The 18,798-nt window shown below is 37.2% G+C and overlaps 1 protein-coding gene across 1 annotated transcript; it reads right to left on the bottom strand.

The window, feature by feature from the left end:
- Window positions 1-11,905: 11,905 nt before the first annotated feature.
- Window positions 11,906-13,657, bottom strand: LOC113324544. Its single transcript, XM_026572860.1, has 2 exons — window positions 13,412-13,657; window positions 11,906-12,292 (listed from the first exon to the last, which is right to left on the bottom strand). Exons 1-2 carry the CDS (start codon window positions 13,655-13,657, stop codon window positions 11,906-11,908), a joined length of 633 nt encoding a protein of 210 aa, XP_026428645.1.
- Window positions 13,658-18,798: the final 5,141 nt, after the last annotated feature.

The following is an 18,798-nucleotide window of genomic DNA, read 5'->3' as shown; positions in this document are numbered from 1 at the left end:
CATAAAATATGGATCAGGGAAGATCAATACTACGGAATAGACAAGGATTCATTCTATTTTCCATCACTATATGCACAATAACATATAATAGACATAATCCCTGTAAACAAAAGTTTTATCCTTTGTTATATCAAATAATGACATAAAGGCTTAACTTTTGTAAGTCAAAAGTTCATTCAATCTTTTATCAGTACTTGCATATCGACATATGAACGAGATAACTTTTGACAAAGTGTGGGATAATTAAAGTTCACGGGCGCAAACACATATCCCATAACAAATTGCAATATATAAAACCATAAAGATTAATACTGCAAAAATCATCTTCCAAACAAACTTTAGAATTTAAACAAATAAATCTAAAAACATTGAAGATGAAAAATGTTGGACATAGCTATGTGTAATCACAATAATGGCTATTCCAACCTCTAGTTATTCTTCCTAAAACCACAAGAATAAAATTCTCATAAGAAGGTTTCCTAGACATTAATACCTTTGAAGAATTCTTTATCGTACCTGAACTCCTTATCGTCAACAACCATCGGAACATATGGTTCATGGAGAAAGGAGTTAATACCAATAAACCTTCTTGGCTGCTGATGTCGAACCAAGGCCTTCTGAATTTCCAGTGATCTTAACACAAAATCCTTTATTTGTTGAATCTCCTTGTTTCTTTCAACTCTTCAAGAACATCAGAAAACTTCTGAGAGTTTGAAGGAACATCTCTTGGCTTCCTCACATTCCTTCATTTTCTTTTCAAAGTTGGAGGTAACGGAGATCTTTCTTTTTCCTTAGTGATTGATGGCTTAACAATCATATTGACATCATTTTCATCAGAAGATATGATGCTTGGAGTATCCATATGCAAACGATTTTGTGAGAGAAATTCACAATTTAAACTCAACAAGCAGTCTTAAGATATAAAGAATATCAGAGAAGGAAAAAGGAATGTAGGGTTTCGAAGCCTTTAAACGGGTTCGTACATGCACAACTCACAACCCTATGAAGAGTAGAATTGTCGAGAATAACCCTCTTTTGTTGAACGACTAGGTAAGTCCTTTCCAATATCAATTAGACATGGAGGAATTCCAAAACCACAATGCTAAGAAAGAAAACACAATTTTTTCTTAAATCCTGAGGTGTGCACGATCTTGTCTCTTTTGATCAGGCTTATGAGACAAGATGCACTAATCAACACAATCAAGTTTTGTTGGGGTGAACAATGTCTTGCTCACCATAAGTGACCTTTGGATTATCATGAAAGAAATTGATTTTAGAATCTTTCACATCCAATTCCATTTTTCCAAAAAACTTGTTAAGTTCCAACATCATGGATACTGCCTTCTCCATAGTCATGGAATTTTCTGGAAGATCATTCCTTTTCACACTCAAAGCATCATTGGCTTTCTTTGGTACCCACTTCTAAGTGCGTTTAGGAACAATTAGAACCTTCTTCCCATTACTCTCTTCAATATTTCTCGGAAGAGAATTGAATTGACTATTCTTTTGCAAGTTAGTCTTTCTCCAATTGGGAGCATCGGATCTTGTCTTAGTCTTTACGAATTTTTCATGCGTAACATCTTCTCAATTGCTTGTTTTTTCGACAGAGAGGAGTCAGAAGAGGTGTGACATGAGAATTTTTTATCTTATTCTTTTCCAATGAATTAAAAACCTTAACATACTATGAGACTTCCTCATCAACCTCTCTATCAATATCCGAATCACCTTCATCAGAAAGTTCATCCAACTGTTCTTCTAGGAGTTTTTCCCAGTTATCAACAGTTTTTTTTTTTTGCTAAGTCACATATTATTATTAGAACGAAAAACTAAAAGTTCATACAAAATTTTTCAAAGCCAAAAGGAAAGCAAAAATTACATAAAGGAACCAAAAAGAAAGACTAAGCAATAAGCAAAAACTGTAGTAAACTGTGTCTGGCATTTCAATATGACTGAGAGAAGAAGGCCTTCTTGCATGCTGAATCCTTTCTCCCAATTGTAATCTTGCACCTTTCTTAGCCAAACTGTCGGCAGAGAAATTTATTTATCTATAGCAATGAGTGTAGAGAATCTCATATAAGCACTTACATGCTTTGAGCCATCTAGCTTTGGTGAACCAGGGAATATTCCCAGCCTTGAAATCTGCTACTACTAATTGAGAGTCTGAATTGATTATAATCTTTCTGCAAGATAAAGTAATTACCCACTCAATAGCACACACAACTTCCATCACCTCTGCAATATAGTTAGTGGCAACTCCTAAACCACCTCAAATGGTACCCAAAACTTGACAATCATGGCTTCTTGCAATTATTCAAAACCCTGCATTACCTGGGTTACCAAATGCTACTCCATCACAAAAAAACAACACATATCCTGCAGCTGGTCCATACCAGAAGCATTTTTTAATTGTGTTTAAAATATTATATTTACCAGGTACATTGAAGTACTGAAGAATCTGAGAATCATAGTCTTGATGCCATCTAACACCTTGCATTTTATAACCACCATAGTGAACCAGACTTATGATTCTACTCCTAAAACTGTTTAAGTTTGGGTGCACATTCTCAAAGAACATCTTATTCTTTTGGAACCAAAGTTCCCTCAAAGTAGCACAAGCAGCTGTTAACCAAACTTCTTTGATAATGGGGATTTTTTGTTTTACAAATTTAAACACATCATCAAAATAAGTAGGATTATTGAAGTGAAAGATATTACCTAACCACTGCCATATAGATTTACTGAAATTGCAGGACCAGAGTAGATGCTCCACACTGTCTTGGCTTTATTTACAGATACAACACTTGGACACCATACAATAGCCTTGTTTCACTTTCTTTTCATCATCTACAAAAATCCCCTGAATGAGTTTCCAAATATTGCTTGTTATGCTAAGATGCAGAAATGGCTTCCAAATTTTAGATGGCCAATGAAGAACAAGTTCTTTGTGTCTGATTTTGTTAACTGCAGAAAGAGTTGTAAGTGACCTTTAAGATCTCCACACCAAACCATCTTGTCTTCTTCACCACTAATTTCTGGCGGGGAGGAGTTTATATAAGGTTGCATTTCAGAAGAGATATTCCAATTATTATCAAGAATCAATTCCTTAACTGTCATGTGTAAATGAGATGTGATATAATCTGTATGACCAAAAGTGTTAATAAGCGATTGTTCTCATTCTCTTAGTGTAAAAACTGTTGATAACATCTGGTAATTTTTGACCTGGTACGTTATTAGAGATAGACTCGTCCATAATCAGATCGCTACAAACACAGACTTATAAGGTCGTAAATATGTTTGCCTGCTCTAATACCAATTGAAAAAGCGGGGGTCTAACAACCACACCCAATATTTCACTTAGCAATCTGTATGGACAAACTCCAATATACTTTTAAGAGAATCAACAAGACAGTCATACTCAATCTTATAAAAATATATCCAAGAGTTGTATCTCAATTTCTCGATTCACTACTTACTCAAGCAAATAGAAATCTAAGAGTCTAATTGAATACAAGAGAAATCACTTGAACAGTACCAAAGACCAATGTTCAAGTATCAATCAATTTCAATCAACAACCAAAGGTTGGATTTACCAATTGATTGATTCAACGCACAACCTGTGATATTTCAATTATATAACAAAATATAATGCGGAAACTAAGAAACACAGACACCAGAAGTTTTGTTAACGAGGAAACCACAAATGTAGAAAAACCCCGGGACCTAGTCCAGATTGAATACACACTGTATTAAGCCGCTACAGACACTAGCCTACTACAAACTAACTTCGGTCTGGACTATAGTTGAACCCCAAGGTACATTTGTGCTCCTTACGTCTCTGATCCCAGTAGGATACTACACACTTGATTCCCTTAGCTGATCTCACCCACAATTAAGAGTTGCTACGACCCAAAGTCGAAGACTTTAATAAACAAATCTGCATCACACAGAAAAGTCTACGATAATAGATAAATCTGTCTCCCATAGAAATACCTACGAGTTTTGTTTTGTCTTTTGATAAATTAAGGTGAATAGGAACCAATCGATAACCCGGACTTATATTCCTGAAGAAAAGTCTAGAATTATTGATCACCTCACAATAATCTTAATCGAATAGCGAAACAAGATATTATGGAATCACAAACGATGAGACGAAGATGTTTGTGACTTCTTTTCTATCTTTCCTATCGGAGATATCAATCTCAAGCCAATCTTACGATTGTACTCGTACGATAGATACAACAAGATCAGATCACGCAACTACAAGAAAACTAGTCTGGTCTGGCTTCACAATCCCAATGTAGTATTTCAGTCGTTAACCTACAGGGTATCGAGAAGAAACCTAAGGTTAAAGGAGAATCAACTCTAGCTAACACAACTAGTGTCACATAGGAGGTGTGGGTGATAAGTGCATAATTCATATGATTTTAGTGCACCATTCCGTACTTGTTTAAGCTATTATTCTTGCATGTATTCGTATTATTACTTTGGTTTTCTCTTATTTGTATCAATTAGGTGAATCATTCACAAAGGAGCTACAAAGTGCTGAAAAGATCTATGAAGAGAAGTATCCAAGCGCCCAAGTCCAAGAGAAAAGGAGCAAAACACACACAATCAAGAGAAGGGACAAATACGGAGATTAACTCATTCAAATTAAGTATTTCTCATCATCATCTTGAAGAAAATTGAAAGATAAAAAGAATGCAAAAATAATGAGGTCATTCCGAGTTCGGATGAAGAAGTTGTGGCCAAAACAGTTTTATCAAATACCGAAGACAGTGAAGTCCGCGAACTGGGTTTGCGGACTGGGTTCGCAGACCTAATTCCGAAAATTTCAGCTGTATTTTGAAGTTTGAGGACTGGGTTCGTGAACTTATCAAGTGGAAAACGTGTATTTACTCCTTGGAAGACCTAAGGGCACGTTTGGATTCGCTAGTTCGTGTTTTCGGGTCGGGTTCCTGAACCGAACTAAATATTTGGAGACCAAGTAATGTAAACCTATAAAAAGGTATTAGGTTATGTAAAATATCATCGATCTCATATCACAAGTTCTACATCAAAACCTAGAGTTTACCCCTTTAGGGGGAAACCACCATTATTCATCTTCTTTGTAAACTGAGTAGCTAAATCCTTTGTTGATTAAGGATGAATTCAATGTTCCAATTCCGATTCCGATAAAGAGGTTGTTGAAGAGATGACATTTGAGAATGAAACCAAATTTATTAAAGTCGTGGAAGACCCAATCGAGCTAGATAATAATAGTTCGATAGAGGACCACAGTATACATGAGGTAAATAATTCACTGTTAATTACGAATGAGGATCCGAAACAAGGTTTCTCTAATCCTTTGCTTAATTTTATATCTACTGATCCTTTCCATCCAATTGAAGTAGATTCTCAAAGAGTTGTTAGCCCAACTTTTAAGAAAATACCTCACTTAGATTGGAATTGTGTGCTTCAAAAGTATTAACGTATTATTTTGCTTCTAAGTATCCACCACTTGATGTGTTTGATTCGAGTATTGTGCAGGTTCACCAAGCTGAGGAACCTTTTGAAGTTCCCAAATTTTATGTTCTCTATCCACTTCCGAGTGTAGAAAGGACTAAGTGTGGGGGAAACTTCAATAAAGTGATAGATTCAATATTTATATTTTGTGCTAATGTTTTTGTGAAGCTATTATTTGAATTGCAGATTGTTATTTGGAAGGATTACCAAATTTTCAGATTATTGGTGTACGGACGATAACAATAACGTCGGGCTTTGACGACGTTAAACCAAGCGCCTCGTGGGATGCAACCCATCGGTTTTGTATCTCTATCCCTTTTGTTTTTAGTTTTCTTAGTTTTTCATGTTATATCTTGCATTCCCATCTTAGATTTTACAAAGTCCTATATCTATAATGAAAATTTTGACGAATTCTCGTCAGAAAATTCTGACTGCGCACTTGTCACCAAATTTGCTCTAGAGACTTCATACGGAGTCCGATTTGAGTGGTTGACCCCAAATTTTAAAGAGGACAGACTCACATTTCTTTTAAAAAAAGCAAATATGAATTTGGAGTCTATTAAGTTGGAGATATAGACCTGGACATTTGAGTTTCGGTATTTTTCAGAACTTTTTCAGATTGCATGACCGTCAGTCCGGAGGCCATAAAAATCATACCATTTATAGAAACACTGTGAAATGTTTACACATTATAGAAAAGACGTAGGCGAAAAACTTTGGTTTAGGATGTTTTTCCTAGTTCCATACCCATTTGTATAGTTTTCGAGTTTTTAAGGGCTATTATGTCAGAAATCAGAATTTTCGGTTTTGAACATTGAGGACAATGTTGAGTTTAAGTGTGGGGGAGTAGTTAAGCATGTTTGGATTGCATAAAAAAATAAAATAAAATCATACTATTTGATTTCTTGCATTATTGAGACTTCATTTTTTGGAGTTAATTATGAGCTATTTAGGATGACACTCTACACCTTTTTAAGGTTGAAATAGTTCTTCAACCTGTAGATTAAGTTCCATTTATTTCAATCCTTAATTATATATATGTTCATAATTGATTGTGAAACTAAGCTATGGTAGTCGTTTGAAAGATTCATCCTCGCAATTAATCATTACTGAATCACTTTCTTTTTATTTTTGCAGTTATATGTTTCTCTAAAGTGATTTGGTGGGATCCTAATATTGTCGCGGATGTTCTAGCAAGGTAATCATTGGTTGAGTATTTGAAGACCCATAAGACAATTGTATTACACTCATAAAGAGTGAGCCGAAAAAAATAAAAATAAATAAAAATAAAAATAAAGAATATAATATATATAAGGCTCCTCTTCATTTATCGACACTAATAAATGATAGGTCCGGCATTTCGGACTAATCATAGACGATGAAAACATAAACCAAATCATCATTATATGGCAAGTCAAAAAGACTATTGATGAGGTTTTTGACAATTGGATAGCAGTATGTGTGAAACGTTGTCCCTGTCTCGGTCGCCTAAGCAACACGGAGTGCAGGATCCAAGGCAACTATCATGTACTTGCTGAAAAGAAACATGCGCTTAGAGTATCTAATCATGTGGTCGAGTTAAATGGGTGCTTCTCTCATCTAGTGCGCTATAAATATATATCCTTTGACGACATTCATACAAGTATTGTTGGTAACATCTTTCACTTTAGTCAACATTTTGCACACTTCACTTTTCTATTTCCATTTTCTTATCTATCCATGTGATTTCAGTATGCGAGTGTTGTGACAGACGTTGCAACAAGTACGATGACTATCTTAGTAGAGTTTTGCAATCAGGTTGAATGTTATACGTAAGTAATTGCTTATGTGTGCGGATTGAAATGTATGTGGGATGTTTGTAGCTGGAAAACATTTGCAAGCTAATTATTTGGCTTTTTGCTTTGTGTTTATCCTTAGAAGTTCTTCCAAGGCGAGAGATTGGAGTAGGTTTTGTGGGTATACTTCTTGTAAGCCCTCACGAGACTATAACTCGTCCACTAGGGACACCTAGGGGTTTAATGGCCTGTTATTCATGCTAAGAGTAACCGTATCCTCACGACATGGAGTTGTTGCATTTGGGATTAGTTTTATTTAGTTTGCTCAAGGACTATCAAAAGCTAAGTGTGGGGGAATTTTATAAGTGCATAATTCATATGATTTAAGTGTCCATTCCATACTTGTTTAAGCTATTATTCTTGCATGTATTCGTATTATGACTTTGGTTTTCTCTTATTTGTCTCAATTAGGTGAATCATTCACAAAGGAGCTACAAAGTGCTGAAAATATCTATGAAGAGAAGTATTCCAAGTATCCAAGCGTCCAAGTCCAAGAGAAAAGGATCAAAATACACACAATCAAGAGACGGTCCAAAGAAGGAGATTACCTCATTTAAATTAAGGATTTCCCATCACCATCTTGAAGAAAATTGAAAGATAAAAAGAATGCAAAAATAATGAGGTCATTCCGAGTTCGGATGAAGAAGTTGTGGCAAAAACAGTTTTATCAAATACCGAAGACAGTGAAGTCCGCGAACTGGGTTCGCAGACCTAATTCCGAAAATTTCTGCTGTATTTTGAAGTTTGCGGACTGGGTTTGCGAACTTAGCAAGTGGAAAACGTGTATTTACTCCTTGGAAGACCTAAGGGAACGTTTGGATTCGCTAGTTCGTGTTTTCGGGTCGGGTTCTTGAACCGAACTAAATACTTGGAGACCAAGTAATGTAAACCTATAAAAAGGTATTAGGTTATGTAAAATATCATCGATCTCATATCACAAGTTCTACACCAAAACCTAGGGTTTACCCCTTTAGGGGGAAACCACCATTATTCATCTTCTTTGTAATATGAGTAGCTAAATCCTTTGTTGATTAAGGATGAATGCAATGTTCCAAGAGTGAAGCTTTATTATTAATACAAACCTATTGAGATTTTTTATCATCATCATTTGTTTTCACTATATTTAGGGTTTATGATTTATTTCTAGATTGTTCAAGTGTACAATTGGATTAATCTTTTGATCATTCTATTGCTAGTAAAGGGTTAGGATATACGTGTAATTGTTGAATAACCCGTACACAAGTAGAGAACGTGAGACCTCGTAGAGGGATTCTATGGAGCAATCATGTGTGAAGACAACACTAGTAAGTGGCCCTTCGCTAAGAGTCTAACTGCTAGGATCAATCTTAGTTCACATAGCTTAAAGCATCCGATTGGGTTACACCTTGAGTGCGCTACTACTTGGTGGTTCAGTTGGATAGAACTTGATATGCGAGCGCTTCGGTATCAAGTTACACAAGGATATTTGGGGATAACACTGCTCTAGATGTTATTCTACGGTTGGTGATGAATGGTTCTTACGAACGATAGACAAGTATTCTAATCCTGTTAACGCTTGGTAACGGCGAAGGATTCCTTAATCATCTCTTTTCTTTATTGTCTTTCTATTTATCTCACAACAAAACCCCTTTTGTTATTTACTTTATTTTGCTAATACAAATAACCTATCAATTACACAGCTTTCTGTGGGAACGATCTCTTACTACTGCTATATTACCAGTTAATTAGTGGGAAATATATTTACTAATTTGTTGAGTCTACGACAGCCCATACAGTGGGGATTAGTTTAGTTTTCCCAGTTGCCAGAGTTCTCCTTTATATAGTTTTCAAATCAGGGTTTGCAATCAATGTTAGCTTAGTAAGAAAGCATTCAATATCCACTGTTAGATGTAAACCTGATTAGATTCAAGCTAATATCTTTCAACCGTTAGATCGAATCTTAGCTTGTTATAAACAAATGAAGTGTATTTCATTTAGGTTTGAGTAACCGTACCTAAACGTGTACACTTAGTTGGTTCACAACAGTTAACCAAATGGTTAGCCATATGAGCACTTTCATATCAACCATATTCTTCTTTACCACAACTAGTTCAAATGACTCAAATGAACTAGTTAAAGAGTTGTTCAATTGCTTAGATCTTTTGAAGAAACAATGGAAACAAAATCGGGTTGATGCACTTGAATCGATTCATGAACATTATAGCCACTGTTTGCAAAGATTATATTCCTTATAATTTAAATGTTTAAGTTCATGAGGTGACCGATTTGATAAAGTAACCACCTTAAGTATGCGTATGGGTATGCATACCTAAGCAACCGGATTTGAGTTGGTTTTGGTTTCCAACCTCAACGGAAATTCTCGGGTAGAAACCTTCTGTCAGTATGCGTACGGGTACGCATACTTAAGGTGACTGGTTAAGAGTTTGTCAATTTCGCCAGTATGCGTACGGGTACGCATACTTAACCTGTCTCCTTCACCAATTTCGTATACACACATATCCATACACTTGGTTCCCGGTTCATGGATTTATACAATAATGTGCGAACACACTATATATGCTTATATCCAAAGATGGTTACATAATCTCAACTCTACACTTCAATCATTGAAACATTCTTAGAGGATGTTATATGTTATTCACAAAATATTTTTCATCAAAGCGATTTTCAAGATATTGAAATGTTAACATGACTTTCGTCACGAGTAAAGATAAACTTGGCTAAAGCAAAAGCTTACCAACACATATTTTGAAAAATAGATAGGCAAGTTAAACACGACTCGAAATAGCAAATGTGTATTATTAAAATCTATATACTTATACGAATTTTGTCTCAAGAGTAGGAGATAGAGTAGATAGAATTTTGAGTGATAGATAATTTCAAGTCTCCACATAACTTTTAGTCGATGAAGTTCCACTGGTTCCTTGAGTAGTTCTTCGTCTTCATATGATGATCGCGGTGGAGTCTGGATCTCAACTACACTTAACTATCCTAGTCCGAGACTTTAGCTATAAGTAGACTAGAAATCAATACATATAGTTTTGACAACTAAATTTGACAAACAAGCTTGACATAACAACGCTTGCGAGTTCGACCGAGCAATGCTCTAACACTACTCATAAAGGATAGAGGTTTGTGAGTTTATACCATGGAAGATACATGGCAATATCTTAAGCTGTATAGACATTTCTGCTTCCACCCATCAATTTATGTCATCTTTTAGAAGGTACATGCAAACTTGTGGCCTCAATTCTTCTACTTTCAATATCAAAGACACTGCCCACACCTCATGAAAGCATTCGCAGTTCGTTACTTTGATGTTGTTAAGAGAGAATTGCCTACTAGGTTTGCAATGATTCCAAGATGAGTAGTTCTTTGGAAGAGCAAGAAGGTGGCTCATGTTATAGATTTTTTTAGGCAATTCCTATCGCTGGGCTCAACTAAAATATTGGTCCGAGACAGTTTAGGGTTCTAATCCAATATCGTCTTGGTGTGCCTCTCTTATCTAATGATATTGTGTGCCCGTGCTGTAGCCGTAGCATAGATATATTTGGTGATCATGCCATCCATTGCGCGAATGAAGTCGGCCTCAAATTCAGACATGATTTGGTTCATGATGTGGTCATGGACATATATAACAAAGCCTGTGTATCTGCTAGAAAGGAGGCTTCTTTGGGATTTTTGGCGGACGACAATGGCCTAAAAACAGTTGACATTCTTGTATATAACTGGGAGAACAGTCAACACACTTGTTTTGATATCACTGGGATTTCTCCCTTCAAAGGTGGAGGACTTCGTAGCTTCATTCCGGGACGTGCCATTTCTACGGCTATCAATTGCAAGCGTACCAAATACTTGGACACATGCACATCTCATGGTTACAGTTTTGGGGATTTAGACTTTTCTACATAAGGCGAACTAGGAGATGATTTTATGGTTTTTCTGAACCGGTTGAGAAATTGTTTATCTAATTATGATGCTAATTCTAAGATAAGAAGTTTTCTTTTTCATCGGGTAGGCGTAGCTATCCAAAAAGGATTTTGGGTGCGACTTATTGCTAGTCTCCCAACGAAGGGGAGTTCTTGAACCGAAGGAACAAAGCCAATCCAACCCCGTGTAAACTATTACTTTTATTTTCAATAAAAGTCCTAGTGACATCGTTTTATAATTTTCTTTTATATTTATAATTTTTATTATCGGATAAATAGTATTATTACAGGAAACTAGTTGGAACCCTAACAAGCTAGCTCCAATAGTGTACAACTATTTAGTTGAACAGGTTGTCAAATTCTGCAATATTGCGCCATCGGTGACTCGAACATGAGACCTCCTAGAACGCATTGAATCTTTGAAAAACGGGGATGACCAGCTGAGCTAGCTACCCGTTTTATGAAAAACTGAATTGCTATTAAAAATATTTTCATTGGGAATTCAATCAATGTTTTAAATATATATGCCCAACAGTCTGACTCTATTCCGTTCTATTTATCTCACTGGTTCTCATGTCTCAGTATACATGATAATTGTCTTTGTAAGATGCGTCACGATTGGAGACAGGTGCATACAGATTACATGCTTTTCTCAGGATGCCACTTTATCATGCATCTAACAAGACCAACACTTCGTTTTTGCACAAAAGACAATGGCTGCAAAATTAGAACAGAACCTATTGCCATGCTTAAGTCCCTTCCAGTAACTCGCATATTATTACTTGGCCGTGAGTCGTCAAACTGTCCATTGTAAACGAGTTCAAATGGTTTTCGGCAATCCTTTTTGTAGAGTAGAAATTCAGATTTGTAGACAACTCTGAATGCTCGTGCAACACCTTGTGACTCATCATAGAGATATCGAAAAGGGTATTTGAACAACTTTGTTTCTTCTGCTATAAACTCGGGACCGTCCTGCTGATGCCTAACAACAGAATTTGAAGACATAACAAAAACTGCAAGCCCCTTCTTCATGTAGAAGTTGGTAAGTTTCACGATTTCTTGCTTCAAGTGTATAATGGGCACTGGTTACAAATAAGGGAAAATCGGGGATATGCCCCAAAATCCAGTGTAATCTTGGGAATATGTCTCAGAATTCCAGTTCACACCAATATGTCCCAGCTGTTAAATTTCCATCTATGTTAACTAGTCAAATTGAGCAAACATGCGAGATGGCATGTGTAGCAAAAAGACATATCAGCCTTTTATCACATGTGTAAACCACACAGAACCATCTTCTTCATCATCTAATTCCTTTAGGAACTGCTACGACAAGTTCTGAATATAATGTTTAATTGACGAAGGAAGCTTGAATATCTCCAAGAATCAATTTACATCACCCTGAAAAAAAATTCAACAAAATTATTATCTCCTCCTATATCAATACGACCAAGATCAATTCATAATCCTCAATTTCATATACGAACTCTAATTGCATCTGAAAACCCTAGAGGTTCAAACCGATGAAATCAAACTAATAAATCGCAATTCGACACTATTAACAAGTACCCATTCATCGATTTAACAAAATCTTCCAATATAGTCTCATTCAATCATGGTGATAATAGACCTTACATTTGAGGATTATGAGAGCTAATTATTCTGATCTAAACCAATAATTATTCTCTGACCAAGATTAACTATTCCCAATAACGAATCAATGGTAGGTTCATATTTCTTCATTAGAAGCTTCAATATTTTGATTTTCAGTCTCTCAATTCGTCACTGCAACAGTATTAATTTTCATTTTTCGTCTCTAGTTTTCTTTTTTGGTCTTTGTTTTTTTTTTTCCTTTTACTAATCGAGAAGAAGCTAACATTTGGTAACTTTGGTTTGTTTGATTCAATCGTGTTGCATCTCTGGCCGTTCAAATGGAGAAGGTCAAACACGTCATTTGCGACGTCAGTGATATCTCATATTTTGAGATTTTGACAGGTTAATGTTCAATAAATTGATTATTTAACTTAGTTGGAGGGAAATCGTTGTATTGGGACATATTACCGTGAACCGGAATTTTGGGACATATTTGATATTCCCAAGATTACACCCGATGTAGTGGCATATTCCCTATTTTCCCATAAACATAACCAATAGAGAATGATGGGATTCAAAATCGTCAAATTCCCAAGTTTTCCTGGTAAGGGGCACTACCAGCCGGAAATCAGGAGCTCGAGATCCTAATAAAGCCCCTTTAGACTCTGTTCTTGTAGCCTTAATTATTGGTCTTCTAAATTTCCTACATTTATTCAATTGTAAAGAAGAAGAGAATGCAAAATACAAAGTGACACGATGATGTAGTGGTGAGAAGAGTAGAGCTGTTTTCGTGGCTAACATGCACTTAGAAGTGGGAGGCACTAAATATATAACGACGATGTAGCTGAAGTCACAGAGACAACTCTAGCATTTGCCATGACTTTTATACGCTGATAACTGAGGTTTGAAACATTTTGGACCCTTTTTATTTTTACTAGTTTTTGCGCCCGTGCTTTGCACGGGCACATATTCGTTTTCCCAAACTCCATTATACTTTACCAAATCCGATTCAATGAACAGAAAAAAAAATCCATAAACCGAGCTTTATAAGTATGTTTAGTAGTTTTGTTAATCATATGTTAAGCTTGAGCATTGGCAACTTTTAAGTAGTCAGCTTCATTAACCTTTTTCTGGCAAAATGTGCATACTATTTAAGCTCTTTTTGATTCTGTCTGTTGCCCCATAGCAACGAAAGTTTAAAACAACAAATGAGAACAGTTTCAACATCAATGAGTCATTATATTATCTTTCACAACTGTTTACAAAAGCACATTCCTTCTCAGCCAAAACAGTAGGTCTAGATTCTTACACATAAATACAAACTGAAGACTTGAAAACATATCACTTTTATCTTCCAATGTATAGGTTAAAAATAAGCGGATTTATATTTGCTGAAAGGGATATCAACCCCAAAAAAACCAATACAGGAAAAGATAAGTTGGATTTCTTTGTTTACTTTCACAATAACTCCAAATTCACAACACAATTTTAAAAAGAAATTGGTGAGCTCCTGGTGAGTTTCTATTAAGAGATACGTAGTGTTGGGCTCAAGAATATGTCTTGAGACCATGTTTTGAGACCAATTTGGATAGTCCATTTAGATGGACTGACTTGGACAGTCTATGTAGAGAGTCCGTTTCCGTACGTAGCAATCTTGAGACCCAAGTAATCGGTCTCAAGTCGGTAGGTTTAGGGTTTGTGTCTTGGAACCCAAGTTGAGTCTTGTATAAATTGAAACGTGGTGAATGAATGAGACACACAGAGAATTACCAAACTTAACATGGCATCACGAGCCGGTTAAGAACCCTAACAGAAAACAATGGAGGGTGAAACAGAATCATCCAAAGGGAAAAATATAGAGTGTGATATGCAGAAGAAGAACCCAGTCTACCATCTAGGATCAAGTGATGGTCCAGGTATCATCATCACGCCGATTGTTCTAAAGGGGACTAACTATGAAGAATGGGCTAGACCCATAAGAAGATCATTGATAGCTAAAAGGAAGTTTGGTTTTGTTGATGGAACAATCACGAAACCTGAAGATAGTGACCAGTTGGAAGAGTGGATTGTTGTCCAGTCGATGCTTGTTTCATGGATTAGCAACACGTTAGACTCATCAATTAGATCGAGCTTGGGAGACTATGATGATGCAAACTTGCTGTGGACACAGTTGAAGAGAATATACTGTGTTGTGAGCGGAACAAGAATCTTTCAGTTGAAAACTTCGTTAAGTGAGTGCAAACAAAAGAAAGCGGAAGGTGTAGCTGAGTACTTTGGGAGACTCAACAAGATATGGGATGAGATGATGACATACATGAAGGTACCTCAGTGCAAGTGTGGTAATTGCACTTGTAATATCGCATCACAAGTGAGTACGTTGAGAGAAGAAGACTTTTTGCACTATTTTTTGATTGGATTAGACTCTGTGTATAGTTCCGTGCGAGAACAGCTGTTGGCTAGAGACCCATTGCCATCAACAGATGTAGCATACCAGACAATGGTCAACTCGGAGCGTCTGCGTATAGGAGACGTAGCTATATCTATGGAGGTACATGACAATGTGATGGCATTCAGAGTGCAATCTGATCAACGTCAGTTTAACAATACATATGATCCTAACAAGCATTGCAAGTACTGTAACAGAGATGGACACTCAGAGGATGGGTGTTTTCAACGTATTGGATATCCAGAATGGTGGGGAGACAGACCTAGAGGTGGAAGAGGATCTGGTAGAGGAGGCAGAACCAATGGCAGAGGGCGTGGTGGCACTAACTTTACCAGTGGTAGAGGACAAGGTGCAGGCAACCAGGTTCGAGCACACAACCTCAACATATCAGATGCAAGGCAGTCAGGTGGAGCATCCTCATCAGAAGCGTCAGGTCTGACTGGAGTCACAACAACACAGCTTCAACAGGTGCTTGAGTTTTTAAACTCCAAGAAATCCACGCCTCAACTCCAAGGTAAGAAGAATAAAACTGTGTGGATTGTAGACACGGGGGCAACAAATCATGTTACATATAAAAAGGATGACATGATAGAGATAAAAGATATAAAGGCATGCAATATTGGACTTCCAGATGGGAAGTCTGCATTGTCTAAGAAGATAGGAACTGTTATTCTACCTGGGGGATTGAGACTAGAGAATGTGCTTTATGTGCCTCAGATAACTTGTAACTTAATCTCGGTTACACAACTTATTGATGAGAAAACATCAACATATAATGAATGTGGCAAGGGCTTTGAGATTTCAAGCCAATTTGCCAATAAGGTTTTGGGGGGAATGCGCATTGACAGCTGCGTATTTAATCAATCGCACGCCTACACCTATTTTAGATCATAAAACTCCGTATGAGCTTTTGTTTGGAAAACATCCCCCATATCATCAGTTGAAGGTATTTGGATTCTTGTGCTATGTGCATGATCAAAGTAGTAGAGGGGATAAGTTTGCGAGTAGAGGAAGAAGGTGTGTCTTCCTTGGGTATCCATTTGGTAAAAAGGCATGGCAAGTATATGATTTAGACACGAAACAATTTAGGGTGTCAAGAGATGTCGTATTTTTTGAACATCAATTTCCATTTAAGACTGAGGCTGTATCGCGTAAGATGGCGACTGAGATGATGCAGTCGAGATTTAATACTTCATCTGTGACTGATCCGCAAGGTGTATTGGCTGAGAGGCTTCAGTACAGTCCTGATGAGTACTGGAGTGATGATGAAAGCAGAGAAGGAGCTGTATTCGCTCCTCAAGGTGGGGATACAACTGAGACGGACAACGCTGGAGTTTCAACTGAGACAGGCAGCACTGATGGTTCAGCTGAGACCGAGGATGCTGATCCTTCTACTGAGACTGAAGGTGCTGGTGTTTCAGCTGAGTCTGAGACTAAGCAGCATGAAGAAAATGTTGATTCTCGCAATAATGTTGTCGTTGATGGTGAGATGGGTAAAGGGAAGCGTCAGAAGATCCCTTCTAGCAGACTAAAAGGATTTGTGACGCACACCATTCAAGAAAACAGTCTACCTCATCCTCATTCTACACAATCATCATCCTCAGGTACGCCTTATCCTTTGACATATTATGTTAGTTGTGATAAATTTTCTGCTGTGCATAAAAAATATCTTGCAGCTATAACAGCTGGACCTGCACCACGCAACTTTAAAGAAGCCATGAAGCATCCAGGGTGGAGGAAAGCCATGGAAGCAGAAATCCGAGCTTTGGAAGAACAAGGTACCTGGGAATTGCAAGAATTACCGCCGGGCAAGAGAGCACTAGGAAGTAAATGGATTTACATGGAGAAGTATGATGAACATGGGAAGTTGGTCCGATTAAAAGCACGCTTGGTGATCTTTGGGAATCATCAGGTGGAAGGATTGGATTACAAAGAGACATTTGCACCAGTTGCAAAAATGACAACGGTACGTACTTTTTTAGCTGTCGCAGCAGTTAAACATTGGGAAGTACATCAGATGGATGTACATAATGCATTTCTTCATGGAGACTTGGAGGATGAGGTGTATATGAAGATACCACCTGGATTTTCTAAGGGTCAGACAAATATGGTGTGTAAAATGAAGAAATCATTATATGGTTTAAGACAGGCTCCTCGTTGTTGGTTTGCCAAACTATCAACAACCTTGAAGAAATACGGCTTTAGGCAAGCATACTCGGACTATTCTCTTTTTACTATGACCAAGGGAGACATACAGCTTAATGTCTTGGTCTATGTAGATGATTTGATTATTGCGGGGAATAATCTAGTGGAGATTCATACATTTAAATCATACTTGGGACAATGTTTCAAGATGAAAGATTTGGGAAAATTGAAATATTTTCTCGGCTTGGAGATAGCTCGTAGTAAACAGGGTATTTATATATGCCAGAGGAAATATGCATTGGATATTATCATGGAAACGGGTTTATTAGGAGCTAGACCTGCTGAGTTTCCAATGGAGACTAATCATCGTCTGGCTTTGGCGCAGGGAGATTTGTTTGTTGATATTGAAAAATATAGAAGACTAATTGGTAGACTGATTTATTTGGCCGTGACTAGACCTGATCTTACATACTCGGTGCATACACTGTCTCAGTTTATGCAACAACCGAGAACCGAACATTGGGAGGCTGCACTTCGAGTGGTTAGATACTTGAAAAAGAATCCTGGGCAAGGCATTTTGTTGCGCTCTGATAGTAACCTGAGTTTGCAAGGGTGGTGTGACTCAGATTGGGCAAGTTTCCCTTTGACTAGACGTTCATTGACAGGATGGTTTGTTCGTCTTGGGCAGTCACCGGTGTCTTGGAAAACAAAGAAGCAACCAACTGTTTCACGAAGCTCAGCTGAAGCAGAATATCGATCCATGGCAGCAGCAACATGTGAGTTGAAGTGGTTGAAACAATTACTTGGTGATTTGGGGGTTCGTCATCCACATGGAATGCAGCTCCTGTGTGATAGTCAATCAACATTATACATTGCTCAGAATCCAGTTTTTCATGAACGAACCAAACATATAGAGGTGGACTATCATGTTGTTCGAGATGCTATAGTACAGAAGATTATATCCCCTTCTTACACTCCTACGGCGGTGCAATTGGCAGATATCTTCACCAAATCATTAGGGAAAGCTCAATTTCAAGGTCTTTTGTCCAAGATGGGCATTTGTGACCTACATGCTCCGTCTTGAGGGGGGGTATTAAGAGATACGTAGTGTTGGGCTCAAGAATATGTCTTGAGACCATGTTTTGAGACCAACTTGGATAGTCCATTTAGATGGACTGACTTGGGCAGTCTATGTAGAGAGTCCGTTTCTGTACGTAGCAATCTTGAGACCCAAGTAATCGGTCTCAAGTCGGTAGGTTTAGGGTTTGTGTCTTGGAACCCAAGTTGAGTCTTGTATAAATTGAAACGTGATGAATGAGACACACAGAGAATTACCAAACTTAACAGTTTC

The sequence above is a fragment of the Papaver somniferum genome, chromosome 11 (assembly GCF_003573695.1).
Source record: "Papaver somniferum cultivar HN1 chromosome 11, ASM357369v1, whole genome shotgun sequence".
NCBI classification, from domain to species: Eukaryota; Viridiplantae; Streptophyta; class Magnoliopsida; order Ranunculales; family Papaveraceae; genus Papaver; species Papaver somniferum.
The sequence above is the reverse complement of the archived record's forward strand: the minus strand, read 5'-3'. Positions and strand labels throughout refer to the sequence as shown.